Here is a 15,526-nt window from a genome sequence, read left to right as displayed (position 1 = left end):
AAAGCCGAAAGGTATGCAGTTTTAGCCACTAAATCAAATATTCGTTTCCAAATGTACAAAACTATTCTATCAAAGTTTTTACTGAAAAATGTTTTATCAACTCTCATACAAAATATCATTTTTTTTAATCCCCAAAAATTTGTATTGAACATTTCAAAATCTCCAGAAATTATTTCTTTTTTCTCAATATTCAAATTTCTGTCTTTTGTCCATCTCGAGGATTTTGAAATTTTGGTGTATGCGTAACTTTTTTGTTTTGTTTTCAGTAGGTACTTCCTTAAAAAAAATTGTAAAACCAAAAATTTTGGATGGACAAACGAATTAGACTAGTTTGGTTCAAAAGTTTTGAGTTCGCAGTTCTGACTTAACGGAGCTCACCCTTTAAACTTGGATATAAGTATAAACTTTTGGTTATCATATCAATACTTTCAATTAATTTCACAGGTGTTTAATTTTATTCACAGGGTGTTTCGGCACCAGTTGGAAATCTTCTCGTTTTCCTCAAAAAATAACTTCTCACATGTGGTCGTATCGGGTGTCATTCCACTCAGAATTAAAAAATATTTTGAAATAATGTTTCATATGGTCATAAATTTTCTTGCTTGATCAAAATTCCCCTATACCCTTCCATATGCGGTTTAAAAAAGAGCAGAGGTGGTTTTTGAAGGACTTTGAATCTGCTATAGAGGGTGAAATTCTGCGTTGATACCAATCATACAAATTCATGAATTAATGTTTCTGATTCCCCTGTAACAGATTTCCTATCTTTAACGTACCATATTTTTGTTTTTTAATTTCCTATTTTAGTATTTTAAAATTTAGTCCCATAACATCAAAAAAGTACGTATACGCCACAGTGCAAGTGCCAACTCAAATAAGAACACAAAATCTAAAATTATTTATTCAAACTCCTAAATACTTTAAAAAAATATTACATAGACCAAAAATATTAATTAAATATTAATTGCATTTTTTTTATTATAGGTACTTTTGGTTACTTAGTAACCAAAAAGTCCTTTTCAGGGAATTTTCGGCTATCCGAATACATAGGTAATCTGGTAAAGCGACTGTGGCGCCACATCTCATACCTACGCATTTGCATATGTACATATAATTATTCAATTCTCAATCTTTGCTGTGAATTTGGTTCAAAACATTTGTTATGATGCGATATGAAGCAATACCTGTTATTAATTCTCAAAGGAAATACATTTTGTGATCACCATTTTTTAACACAAAATATTTAGATATGCTCTTACTCAGGTATTTGTTCTACATTTTCAAATTTTTCTATACAAATAGTTTCTAACACAAATTTTAATAAGTACGAGTACATTAATTCTTGACATATGTGTCATAACATTTGTTTAAAGATAAATCACGTAAGACATTTAGATATGAAATTGTTTATCTTTTTTCCTGTCGAATATTATAGTTTTGTTTTGGCACTGTTCGTGTAGAAATTTTATCAAAAATTCCATTAATTCTAATAAACTGAATGTTAAATGTTTTAAATAATATCTCTCTTTCGGACATAACATTGTTTTGACACATTTAAAGCATTTCATATGAACAAAGACAAAAAACTGACACCTTATAATGACGTATATAGTTGGTAATTAAATATTTCATTTTTCAACTCTATTAACCTTATGACATGCATAACAAGGTTAAAAGACTTTCTAGTTCAAAATCTACAACATGTGTTTACAAAAAAAAATCAGTGCAGACATATTTGTTATTGCTTCAACAATCAGATTATTGCGCTCAAGTTTAATGAATTATTGTTGTTATGAGTACTTGACATTGTGGCGCAGACCAGAGCGCGGCATACTTTTGCTGCAAAAAGAAATAACGAACGTAAACGAAACAAAAAGTGAACCAAAAATAAATAAAAACTTAAAATAGAAAATTAAGACAATTTTATATATTATGCAGTAGACTTGATAGGATTTTTGTTAATAAACGAAAGTTTATTTATTTCCTTTTAAATGTGTTTTGATTCAATGATCGCGTGGAGGTTTTGTTTGTTTTGTTTAAGTGCAATCTGAAAAAAATACCTATATAATATTAATAAACTGTGTGGGCGTATAAGTAAACATATTTTTGATCTAATTTATATTTTGAAAATATAATAAGAATGCAGTGCGAAATCAAAGTAAGCTAACTTTATACGTTAAGAAAACTAAAGAAAAGAAAAATTATTTTGCAAATTATTTTTATCGTTAATGAACTGTTGTCGGTAGGTACTCTGCACGCCTTAAAAGTTATATTTCTTTATCATTATTGTCTTATGTAAACGCTAATAAAAACCGAATTGGTAAACAAACAGAATTATTGGAAAAAACAAGCAGTCCTAATGTCTGTATGTTTCTAATGGAAATTGACAAAAAAACCAATATTTAAGTTTCAAAATTGTCGCTAATATTGTTCCTGTATAACGCACTTAAAGAATTGAGACTATGAGAACAATAGTGGTGTAAGCCATTAATTTCAGTTTTGAGCTACGAGAGATTTAAGAAACAGGGTTTTTCAAAACAACACTTTTTTGAGTGCCATCTAATTTTGAGTGTATCTAGCTGCTTAAATCTATTTCTGAATTAAAATAGATATTAATTAAGAGACCGATTTTTATGAAAAACTCGTTTTTTAAAAAGGTGGTTTCGCCTATGAGAACTTCAAAAATTACATAGGGAATCCTTCGATGGCGAGTTATAGGGTTGCCAGGCTTAAAAGTTCAATTTTTTCAGATTATATTAGTTCTGTTCAACGAGGATTTACCTAGATCAGAAAAGGGCAGAAAATTTTGGTGAAAAACGTCAGAACAAGTTAGAACAGTCAGTTAAAAGTCAGTTGGCAGAGTATAAAAAAAAAACAAATTTTAAATTGTGTGGATTTTTTGTTATTAGCTGTGTTTTATTTTCCTCGTGATCCAGATCAGATCATTGTTTTAATTAGCCTTACAACAAAAGCAGGATTTCATTTTGTTATTGTTTCGAAAATAAATACAATGATCTGATCTGGATCACGAGGAAAATAAAAAACAGCTATTATTAACAATTTTTTTTTAATTATTAGATGTTAAAACCACGAGAACACGAGAAATATTCGCACAACCAAAACAAAACATAAACAAAAAAAATGACAGCTTTGCTTTTGACAGTTCTCACGAATCTTTTCTAACCTGTTCTTACTCAAAAGCGAGAATAGAAAATCTTGTTCTAAACTGTTCTAGACAGCGTCAATGAACAGCAAAATAGAACAGTTCAGAACGGAAAAACCTCAATGAACAGCAAAAAGCTTTTCTTTTCATGCATGCATGCTTTTGACTTGAGGATTTCTGTGGAAATAAACACGTTGTTCCTGCGTTGCCTTTGGAACCAATTGTACAAGAGATTTCCTGGTCTTGAGCCTGGACTCAGAATAAGATAAGAATTTGTTAGGCAATATTTTGTTTTTTTTTTATTTGCAATTACAGGGTCAATAATGGTAAAACTTTGGGTGTTGCTTTGACCGAGGTGTTCAGTTCATCCAGGGTTTCTTTTACCAAAAACATACTGTGATACAGGGATGTACAAGTGTACAATTTCGGCTTAAAGATGATTTGAGGATGAAATTCAAGCATTTCAAAGTATAAAAAAGAAGAAAGTATGTTTCATCTGTCAAAAGGACAGCTTATATAAAACTGTGTTTTAGCTTCTTTAAGACCTAATAAGAACATTATTATAAAGACTATAACTTGTAAAATGTTTTCCCATTTGTAAGCAGAGAAAACATATTAAAGCTGAAATGAGTGTACATAAGTTGGTATTATCTGTTATTCGTGTTTAAAAAATTGCAATTTCACGATTATTATTTGAATGATCTAAAATCAAACATCAAACTGACCTACTATTGACAAAATGTCTTCTTATCATAAATTAGAAGCTAGACTACATTTTCCTCTGTGCCTGTTTAATACAAAACGTTTTTACGGACAAAAATTCTAGTCTCGTTCGGTTCAGCAATCTCTTTTTTGAATGATAACCAAAAAATAAAACTTGGGATTGATACATAATATGTCGTATCTAATATTTTTGACCTAATTGCTTTGACAAAAATATTATCGTGGTTCGTATGTAGGTTATTTAGGGGCCTATAATAAAACGTTTTTCTACTGATATTAGATAGGGACAAGGAACATACAAAGTATCCAATTCTTCCAATATTTAGGGTGAATGAGTAAAAAAAATATCTTTTCTCGTTATCATATTGCCAACTAATGTATTTGTCTGAGAAATAAAAAAAAGATAAATTTTATCTTATCAAAATTTTTATTTATAATTTATAAAAGTGAGAGCAATATGATGAAAGAAACTTTTTTATGTGACATGATTAGGCTTTAAGTGTCACCCCCTTCGTAAAAGTTCATTATAAATGAAATGATCAATCAAAATTACATTTTGTATCTCTCTATCTCATGCTGATTAAATAATTTTAGTTTGCATCAGTGCACAGTGGTACCGGTTGCTAAGAAGGGCGGCCATAGGGGATTATGGTTAGGACAGCAACAAAATATGCTTGAATATGTGTGAGAATATATTTTTTTTGCAATAAAAAAGAATAATTCAAATGAAAAACAATTGATTTATAAAGAAATCTTGTATAGGTATATTTAATAACAAAATGTAAAAAGAAGCCTTGAATCAACATGCAAACAAATGATAAGTTATTTTTTGAAATTATTTATTTGTTTCTTTTTTTTCAATTTCAGTCATAATTTTTATGTTACATTTTAGATTTAAAGCTTGCTTAATATCATATATTTTTATAAAAATATGTACATAAACTTAAGGAAAACATAAAAACTTAAAAAAAAAATATTATGAAAAAGTTTTAAATATGAGAAATATGGGTAAAATTGAAACAGTGGGTGTGGAAGAGTCAGTCGTAGCCCGTCGCATTTATTCGCAGACAGATTCAATTGTTTAAGAAACTACACATGCTAGAGAAAATTTTTATATATGAATCATGTATTTATATTGATGACAACATAGTTAAAAGTTTCGTTAAAGTGAGAAGAAAAACAAAAGTATGGAATTTGAACCAATAATTTTCTAGTCTGTTTTGTATTGAAAATTTTAAATAAAATAGAATTGTAAACTCTTTAAATATAGTACATACCTTATACTTTAAGTTCCATAACAAAAAAAACTTTAAAAATAATTTTAACCGAAAAATACACTTAAAAGTTTAAGTTGATTCGGGACCAAAATTAAAGCATTGAAAACAGACTTTTTTCGACAACTTTTCATGGTCGATATGAAAAGTTCCGTTATTTTCTCAAAATTTCTGTTATGCCATCTTAAAGAATAGGCTTTTTATAACAAATATTACGAAAAATGACGTCATTATATTGACATCGATATTTCGGCCTATGGCCTACTACGGAACCACTGTGCAGTGAAACGTTATCGCTGCCGCGCGCCAGCCGCCTTGTAAAAAAAAAAAGAATTTTCTCACAAAGTTGATATTACAAAATTATTTTTTTTTATTTTGTTTCATTTACTTATTAAATTGAAACCCCCTTGTCATTGCCATTTTATAACATGTAATCAAACAACTTGTTGTTTTTTTTTCGGATGATTAATCAACTCTCATTCTCAATTAAACTTGCACATCCGAAAAATGTAATATTTATTTTTTTTTTGTAATCTAATCGCTTCGAATGAAAGTGAAATTGTTTTGGGTTGTAAACTTACAGCACATTTATTTTATTTTGTCGTGTGTAAGCTTTACTTGTGGCCAGTTTATAACTTGGCTTATCTCGGGTTTTGATGGTGATGGGTGATCGGTTCAAGTCTAGATGATGACGAAAATAAAAAATGTCAAGGGAAATTTTATACAATAATTGATTAGATTTTTTTTAAATGGGTCTTAAGTCGGGTTCAGCGGTGTTGTCACATTGTCTACCAAAAAACCATTTGGGCTTCTAATATAAAAGTATTTAAATTCTTTTAAAATTTATGAAACTGATAAAAAATAATTTTCGGAAAAATTCAATTAAAAAACTACGTAAGGAAATTGGTAAGATGTTTGTTTATAAATATTTAAGTAGGTACCTACTTAAGTAAATAAATCAAACGGTTTATTATGTTTACTTGCGCGAGAACGTTTGCATGTTCTTAATAAAGTCTATCTTTAAATACACAAGGAAGTAATTTATCTAACAATCAACAAGGAAATATGTTCAACATTGAATGAGAATGCATATCTTCCACTCCAAACGGAGTTGAAAGTCAAGTTGTTGTTAGATCTTAATTCGATTACAAATTCGATTCAATATTTCCAATGACAATTTTTTTTAAATTAAATTTAAATTAAATTAAATTAAATTTTCAAAGGAGATGGCACATTTTTCTATTGAGCTTGGTCCCAGTGTGTACACTATCAAAATTGGTATCAAATGAAAGGCGATGATAAGCACAAGAGAAATACCTTTCATTTGATACCAATATTAGTTTTGTACATCCATTATTACGCATTCTACGATTAATTGTTTGAAAAAATAACTGAAATCTTGGTTTTGAAATCCGAAATTTCAAACTCCAATATCTCCAAAACCCCAACAACGATTTTGAAAATATTTTACCCACGTAATATGATATCAATTTCGATAGTGTACACACTGGGCCCAAAAATGTGCCACCTTCTTTATGAAGACAACACATATAAATTTTATACTCGAGGAATTTCGTGGTTAGATGATGTTTCGAGATACTTATTTTCTTATTAATTAACGTTTGGTAAAAAGACATTTTGAGTGACATAAACACAACAAAAACATTACTGTTAAAAAAAGAGCCAAGTTCTCCTATGTTGAAATTATGCTGGCACAAAAAGTACTGAGATGTAAAAGTGTACCAAGTTCTAAAGTTTGGGTTCAAATTCGTATCAATAAAATTTTGATTGTTCTCTTGACAATTTTTCTTTTAATTTCCGATTTTTTAAGTTATTTCAAAAATTGCCAAGTAAACAATCAAAATTTTATTGATACGAATTTGAACCCAAACTTTAGAACTTGGTACACTTTTACACCTCAGTACTTTTTGTGCCAGCATAATTTCAACATAGGAGAACTTGGCTCTTTTTTTAACAGTAATGTTTTTGTTGTGATTTCACTACTTTTTGCAAGGTAAGGCTGTAGAATTAAAAATCTCTATATTTGATGAAAATTCAGTGAAAATGGGCGGTTGCCACGTCCCCTGGCTGAAATTCTCAAATTTTAAATTTTTTCCTTTGTATAAACTACCAACTCTACCATTCTACCAAATTTCAAGATTCTAAGATAATCAGAAGTGCTCTATAATATTTGATGAAAATTCAGCGGAAATGGGCGGTTGCCACGCCCCCTGACTGAAATTCTCAAATTTAAAATTTTTTCCTTTGTATAAACTACCAACTCTACCATTCTACCAAATTTCAAGATTCTAAGATAATCAGAAGTGCTCTATAATATTTGATGAAAATTCAGCGGAAATGGGCGGTTGCCACGCCCCCTGACTGAAATTCTCAAATTTAAAATTTTTTCCTTTGTATAAACTACCAACTCTACCATTCTACCAAATTTTTAAGATTCTAAGATAATCAGAAGTGCTCTATAATATTTGATGAAAATTCAGCGGAAATGGGCGGATGCCACGCCCCCTGAATTGAAAATCTCAAATTTTCGATTTTTTCCTTTGTATACACCACAAGTCCTATCACCGTGTAAAATTTCAAGTTTCTACGATAACGGGAAGTTCTCCATAATTTTGATGATCTGTCAGTGAGTGAATCAGTCAGTCAGTCAGTCAGTTACGGTTTTTGAGATTTTCGAAGCCCTATATCTCAGAAACTACTCATCGTAGCAAGCTGAAATTTTGTGAGGAGTTTTGTTTTGACTAGCTTAACAAATGAAGCGAGTTTGAAATTTCTAGTATCTTTGGTGTGGAAGTTAGAGGGGGGTCGAAAATGGCCTGAGTTGTTTCCTGTAAATAAGGGTGTAGTGCCAAAGTTGCTAGAGAACTTGGCTGGGCACTACCGTGCCCCTTGATCCTGGCAAATATTATTTTAAAGCTAAGACCTTGTCGGAAATTGATAAGTATTGGTATTTTGTATTTGTTGCCTTTTTTACAAGTTTAAGAAAAACAAGCCATTGGCAAAAAATTCCTTTAAATAAGTTTGTGTAGCCAAATGTTTGAGCAGGAATTAACAACGCATGTGCTGAAAAAAAAAAATCCCGTTCAGAATTGTTCCAGATCGGCTTGATTTCAAAGTTTTACTTCTTTATTCCAAACAGTCTAGAACAGTACCAAAAAAAATCTGCTCCCTATATTTGTTTCCAGACGAAAATTTCCATATCTTCTTACTATTGAATTCGACAGTTCATGAATTAACGGACAAGACTCATTTGGACTTGGAAGTAAATTAAATTTTACCTGATGTCAGCCTTTCCGGACCAAAATCCTTAGCCCCAAGATTTTTAAAGGTTCTTAATTTATTAAGAAAAAAAAAACAAATTGTGGATCTGCCACTGCCCGACATATATTTTGCTCTAATCCTTTCCGAAACCCTTGATTTACCTATTTTACAAACAAAAAGAAACCTCTACTGTTTTCATTGCAAACAGTTGATACATTTTTAAAAATGATATTGAATGGTTTTTTTTTGAAAAGGGAACAAATTCATTTTATAATTTTTATGAGGCGAAATTAAAAATGGATAAAACTTTTTTGTAAAAATTATTAAATTATTATTAAAATTATTTAAACAATAATAATAAATTATTATTATTGCATGCTCTTTTAACCCTTTAACATAATGTCAGACCAAATCTGATGAATGATTTTTACAAACACTTTTTTTTTATCGCCTGAAAAATATTATAAAATAGACTTATCTCCATTTCAAAATAACCGATTCAATTTTCCTGAATGTTTCACTTCAAAAAATGACCAAAATTTTTCACCCCATTCAAGAGTTGTGAATTTTACAACGAAAAATGAATATCAAAGTAGATAAATGTAATGTTTTAAACAGAAGTAACTGCAAAGTTGGACTTAAATTACAGTCCAACTTTGGACTGCAAACATAGAATACGGAAATTCAAAATCAACCTTTATGTTGGTACTTCCATTTTAGTTAAACCCACATCCTCGCTTTTATATTAACCACTTACATACACAATAAAAATATCAGATATTTTATAAATCTTTCTTATTAATAATTTCTATCTTCGTGACCTTTTTTGTTATAAACAAAAATTTCCTACGTGGGCTTGATGTCAATTTTGTTACTTATGTTTCTTAAGCTTTGCTCGACGTTTCGGTTGTGATTACAACCTTCTTCAGGACTAATGTTTGAGCGTATAAAACCTCTTAAAATTTTATACGCTCAAACATTAGTCCTGAAGAAGGTTGTAATCACAACCGAAACGTCGAGGAAAGCTTAAGAAACATCATATATATTATTACGGTTGTCGAACACCCTTTTCCGGGACTTACACCGAACAGATTTTAATAAATTATATCTTAAAAAAAGGCGAATTTCTGCCGCCAGAATCTGGCAAAATATAAATATATAAATGTTTATAATTTTTAAGAAATCTTAATTTGTTTAAAAAATAATATTCCAGCCAAAATGAATTTTAAAATGACTTTTTATCACTTTCCAATGAATCTGGAAATGTTTGACATGGCGTGTTCCTGTTCACATTAGGGGTGTTCGTATATCATTAGTTCGTATCATCAGGGGCGTTCATTAGGCGAGTAAATTCTCCGATTTGCTTAAAAATTCTGATGGTTAACATTTTAAGCATTATTATGTACAAACAAATTGCAGATAAGTTTGGACAAAAATATGAAACCTGTCAAATTTTAGAAGTGGGGATGAAATCCTCTCAGAGAAAGAAAAAATTGTGCAAAAGTACGCAAACTCTTTTAGGACAAAATTATCATTTATTAAAAGAAAAAAAGAAGGCACTAGCTTTTGAAAGATTTCAGACTTTTGTCCGAAGAAATTTTTGGGCAGAAATTTGCAAGAAGAGGGGCTCTCTTTTTTGTAAAAAAAACTACACAGTTTCAGTCTAATCAAACAGGAATTGGGTTAAAAAAGTTGAAAAAAGGAGAATTATTTCTGTTTTAGGCAGTACCTAAACAGCCCTGTTACATGTAACATTACTTATACATTTTTATTTAATTTTTGGAACACAAATTGAAAATGAAAACTTTTGAGGTTCTGGGTAGTCAACCTCCGTAAAAAAAAGATCACTCAAAAGTTTTATTTTGTATTTAAGTGCCTTATATCATGTTTTCACTAAAATCCAAATGAGATATTTTCGTAAACTATTTCATTTTGAATGTCAAATGGTTAATGGATCGAAAGATTAATTTGAAATTAAAGGCCCCAACCCATAGAATCCGTTCCACCCGTTGTGTCAATCAATCCGTTGAAATTGAAGGATGGGACAGAAAGGGGTGACCCAAAGAATACGTTGCATGACGGATTGCTTTTTGACAGCTCACTTTAAATTCCAAGGTGTATTCGATATTTTCTCGATGAATGTGCACTAAGGAAGTTCTGATGCAAGAAATTGTTAACTATTATCGTTGTTCTTTTTTTTTTAATAAAATAAAATACGCTACTAGACTTTATGTATGTTCTTGCTCTTCAGTTAAAAACAATTTTTAATAACAGATTATCATTTGTAGATATGACTTTGGCATAGTAAAATTGAACTCTACAACAGAATTTTAGTATTTAATTGATATAATTTATTAGATATATCATTAAATGTTACTTTTATTACATTTTCTTCACAAATAAAGAACTAAAGTTCACAATTCATAAAATCAGAAAAGAAAAGAACACAGTTCTTAGTTCTGAAAATCCCCGGTGTGCACTCCGAAACAGAAAATCGAACTGATCTATTGTTGACAACCAATGTCAAAGGATACGACAGATGAAAAAGTAGAAAGTTGGGCTATTTCTTCCGTCGAATTCGTCAAATACAAATAATTGATTTATTTTATTCATTTATCACATAATACGATATTTTGATAGGAATAATTATATTCCACATAGTGTAGTTCCGATAACCAATGAAAGATACAAAATATTTTGCTTATTTTTTACTTTGGTGTACTTAGCGTAGTTCCTTCAACATCAAGTGCGGTCCTACCTTTATTTTAATTATTCTTTCAGATCATTGAACACTTCTACATAAGATGTTTCCAAAATGATTGGAAAGTGGAAGTGTTCATCGCTTTTGACAGAATCTTTGGAATAAGTTCAGTGGGGAACTTCCAACGATTGTCAGTATAAGAAAATAGTCAAAAGAAAACAGAAAAAAAGAAAAAAAAATTTACAGCTATAGCTGGGATGGTGAAGGTGAAGACATAAACAAACAAAAGGAAGCGCGAATTGTGATAGAGTTTTGTGAATTTAGTTCGTGTTTTCCAAAATAAATATGTAAAATTAATTATTTTTTTTTAATTAATCGGACATAAAAACTTTAAATTTGAAAACAATCGCGAAATATAAAAGTTTTTGTGGTTAAATGATTTCGAACACACAGTGTTTGTTGTAATGTAAGTGTGTGTGACAATATGTTTTTTGTTTACATTTTCCCTGCCGAGATATGTCAAATTAGAAAAGGAAAAGACAAAGATAGTTTTTGGAATTTCCCTTTATGAAAAAAAAACACCGCCAGAAACAAAACAATAACAAACGTTTAATGGCGTTTTTAATTGGCAATCCGGAATTGTTCTTCGATTCAGAATCCCAATTGAACAGTTTTTTTTATTCCGAAGAATCTGAGGTTTAACATGTGCCACATATATGTGTAATAGCGCCAAATTTCATTTGTTTTTGTGCTGCAAACATTTTGTACTGCTAACATTTAAATCTATGAATGTGTGAGTGATTCTGCTTCTGATTCTGTTTTTAAAACCAGAAGAGAAATTCTGTTTTTTTTTCAGAATCAGAACTGTCAGTTTTGATTTTTGGTTTTTTGTGAAATTTTTTGAATCCAAAATGGATGCCATGCTATGGTTTTTGTTTTTTTTTTTGTGAAAAAATTTGTTTGCATCCATCATGGATGTAATGGCCTTCCACTGCGGAGTTAATATTAAAAAAACAAAACCGACTTTTCTGACAGACAGCTGCCAAAGTTTATGTACAGTGGTGCCAAATATTTGCATGGATTTCAAAAATCAATATAGATAAACAAAAAAACACACCTATGGTTTTTTTTTCAAGATTTTTTGTAAGTACATATATGTATGAACATATTCCGTAGGAACATTTCATCTTCCATTTGCCAGGAAATGTCTGGGAAGTGTACCTATGTATGTACATATATAGTATATACATACATAATGTACATAAGAAAAAAGCCGGAATATTTGAAGGCTCCAGGGGAAAAACAGCACAAGTCCATTCCAACTCATTTCGAGAAAAATGCATTTTTAAATTTTGTTCTCCATACAACTTAGTACTTAGCACACAATTTATTTATTTTTTCAACAAGGCTTAAATTTGTTTTATAAAAGTAAGGATGCCATCAGATAGTGGTCAGTAAATACTACAAGACCTCATCATTCGTTTATTTTTGACAAAAAGTGGACATGTGCCGTTTTTCCCCTGGACCCTTCATTTGCTCTTTGCGTGCTATAGGGGCGTAAGTGTTGCACCCCTATTACGATTGTCAACTATCAATTCTTTGCCCCTGGGTAAAAAGAACTTACATATGTCGTTTTCTATTGACGAATCTCAGAATGAGATTTGTGAATTTGACAGCTGAAAGGGGGGGGTGAAGAGGGGAAATAGTGGACAAATCTCAGATTTCATGATCTATTTGCGTCTTGAGATTCAAAAAAATGACAAAAAATGAATCTGAGATTCAAGAATCTGATTCTGGATTTTTATCAAGATTCACGCATACAAACACACGCACTTTCACAGACACTCCTCTGTTTGACATTTGTCTGAACATTTGTTGTTGTTTTATTTTTTTTATACGCACAGATTTCGCACACAATTACAAAACTAGATTTCATATTCTATTTGCAGTTGAAAATCTGAGAATTATACACAAAAATCTCAAAAGTCAATAGAAAACGACAATAAATGATAGTTTACCAGAAAATCCGATTGAAGTTGAAAATCGATGAATTTTTGAGCATTGATCCCCTTATTTTTATAAGAAAGAGTTACTCTAAATTTATGTATTTGATACCGAATAAAAGAGCTTATTCTCTTTTCATCAAAACCCGAAAGTGCAATTTTGTGACTTAACCTCTTTGTAGCCGGAAGCAAAGAATTTATAGTTGTTAAAAAAAATTCGATCTCTTATTTGCTTTGAAAAAAATTTGAAAACGAAGAATGATGCTAACCGTGAAATGTAACTAAAAAGATCCATTAAAAAAATGACCAGTTTTCCCCCATTTCGATTTTAAAACATCAAATTTCAGTATTTATCAACTATCAATTGATAGTTGACAATCGTAATAGGGGTGTTAGGTCCGTTTAGGTACTTCCTAGGCTAAAATATGATAAGTGGCTATTAAAAATGAAAAACTATGAAATCACGTAGGTAGATACGAATTTTAAAATTTCCACTTTTGAATAGCGATATAAAATTTAATGGAGTGTGAATTAAATGGGTCTAAGATAATTTTTGGAAAAGCCCAATAGAACAGCAAAGAAAAATCGTCAAAGGAAAAATTGTCGGATGTAAGAATCAGACAGAAACCTTACGTTCAACAATTTTTTTATTGACGATTTAAGGTGGTGAATGCATGATTCAACATCAGTTCAAGTTCTTCAAATTGACCAAGTTTGAGATATTAGTTGCAGCAACCTGTTTCAAATAGAGTTAATTATAAAATGTATGTACAACTTAGGGAACCTAGAATTGCTAAATTTAATGTGCCATATTCATAGCTGTTTAACTTAAACTGGGGCTAATCCAATGTATTTTAAATGGGATAAACAGGAGTTTTTTAGTAATTCTCGACTTTTTAAAAAACACACTCTGCATTTACATTTGTACCTACCTAGCTATACTTTCTTTTTATTTAAGCATGCGAGAAGTCTCGCACGGGTAAGCTAGTAAGTAACAAAATTGACCTCAAGCCCACATAGGAAATTAATACTTTCTTATTTATGTTTAAAAAAAAAACTATAGTTTTAACTAGCTAGCCAAAAAAAAAATCGCTTCTTTTGCAATATACAAACTCATTTGTGTGCAAAAAAACATTGGACCCGATCCAATAATTCCATAAATATTGATTGTTGTTAATTCCAAACAATTGTCTTTTGAATGAACAAGTAGTTTTATTTTTGTCATTCCCCTATGCCATTATTACGATACAAAAAATTTCCCTTTTTCAACTCGGCATTTTTCCAACTTTTCTTCTGATTAAACAACATTCCAGACGAAAAAAATAAATGCACATTCAAAGGCACTTCTCTCAAAGAAAAGAAGAAAAGTTGATTCACCCCCACTTTTATTAAAGTAAAAAAATTATGTCTAAACTATCTAGGTTATTCCATCACACACATTTATTTAATAGTCTCTTATTTCAAAAAAATGCACTGTGTCTGTTGTCCCACAACATCATACTACATCTGCTCTTCCCACTCCAATACATTTTTCCTATTTTCTTAATCAACTGCAGCTGTTATGTTTGTTGTCCAAAGAGTGGCAATGCCAGTGCGAGGTGGACACAACAAATTCTATATTCCATCTGCTTGGTCCATATCCCCGTGAACTATACCATAAAGAACTATTACCCCTGCATATGTTTGGCACGTGCAGGTCAAATTAAGAATTTACCCAGGATTTCCCCTAAAAACGCACACAAATACATTCACATCTCACACCCACCAAATCTATACAAGTTACCTTCGTCCTTTTTAATCCTGTTGTGCAGTCACACTTGAACGTCTCTAGACTATTGTCATTTTTATTGATCTGTGCGATCGATTCTAGCTCAACGCTTCGAAAACAAAAAATTAATAAACAAATCCTTAGAAACGGTTTATACTGTCGATACCTTTGATACAAAAATTGTTCAAATCTAGTGTTTCAGGATTAATATTAATATTTTTTATAGCAAATGTAAGTTGTCATCAAATAAAAGTCAACTTGTCCTTTGTGTAAATAATTGAAGAAAAAAGATTGACCATTAGCGTGATTAAAACCAAGTGCGTGATTGAACCATTACGTGACAACTCCCCCGCCCTAAAGATTTATTTGTACATTGTAACAAACACTACGCACTTTTTGGTAGTTAATAGTTATGGTACGTTCTTTTTAATGAATTGTTATTGTTATTCAGATTGTAATCGAGATTTAGGCACTTTGCCAGAAAATTACCTTGAATTTGAATATGAAAAATGAAATCTTTTGGTTAATTCTTTCTCACCACATTCTATTAAATAACTTTAAAATGATTTTAATTAAAATATATGTTTTCATAAAAATGCTAATTTTATGTGT

General features: G+C 30.4%; 1 protein-coding gene across 2 annotated transcripts in view; it reads left to right on the top strand.

Annotated features, from left to right (window-relative positions):
- LOC129912650 (pleckstrin homology-like domain family B member 1) overlaps positions 1-15,526 on the top strand; it is an 82,328-nt gene that overhangs the window by 36,575 nt on the left and 30,227 nt on the right. Inside the window, exon 1 of one of the 2 annotated variants that reach the window (XM_055990990.1) lies at positions 15,152-15,329. The exons of the other annotated variant lie outside the window; for it this stretch is intronic. Coding sequence (XP_055846965.1) covers positions 15,327-15,329 — 3 coding nt within the window. The 5' untranslated portion in view covers positions 15,152-15,326. Of the gene's footprint in view, positions 1-15,151; positions 15,330-15,526 lie in introns of those variants that run through there. 2 annotated transcript variants of the gene reach the window in all.

The sequence above is a fragment of the Episyrphus balteatus genome, chromosome 2 (genome assembly GCF_945859705.1).
Source record: "Episyrphus balteatus chromosome 2, idEpiBalt1.1, whole genome shotgun sequence".
Taxonomy (NCBI): Eukaryota; Metazoa; Arthropoda; class Insecta; order Diptera; family Syrphidae; genus Episyrphus; species Episyrphus balteatus.
The sequence above is the reverse complement of the archived record's forward strand: the minus strand, read 5'-3'. Positions and strand labels throughout refer to the sequence as shown.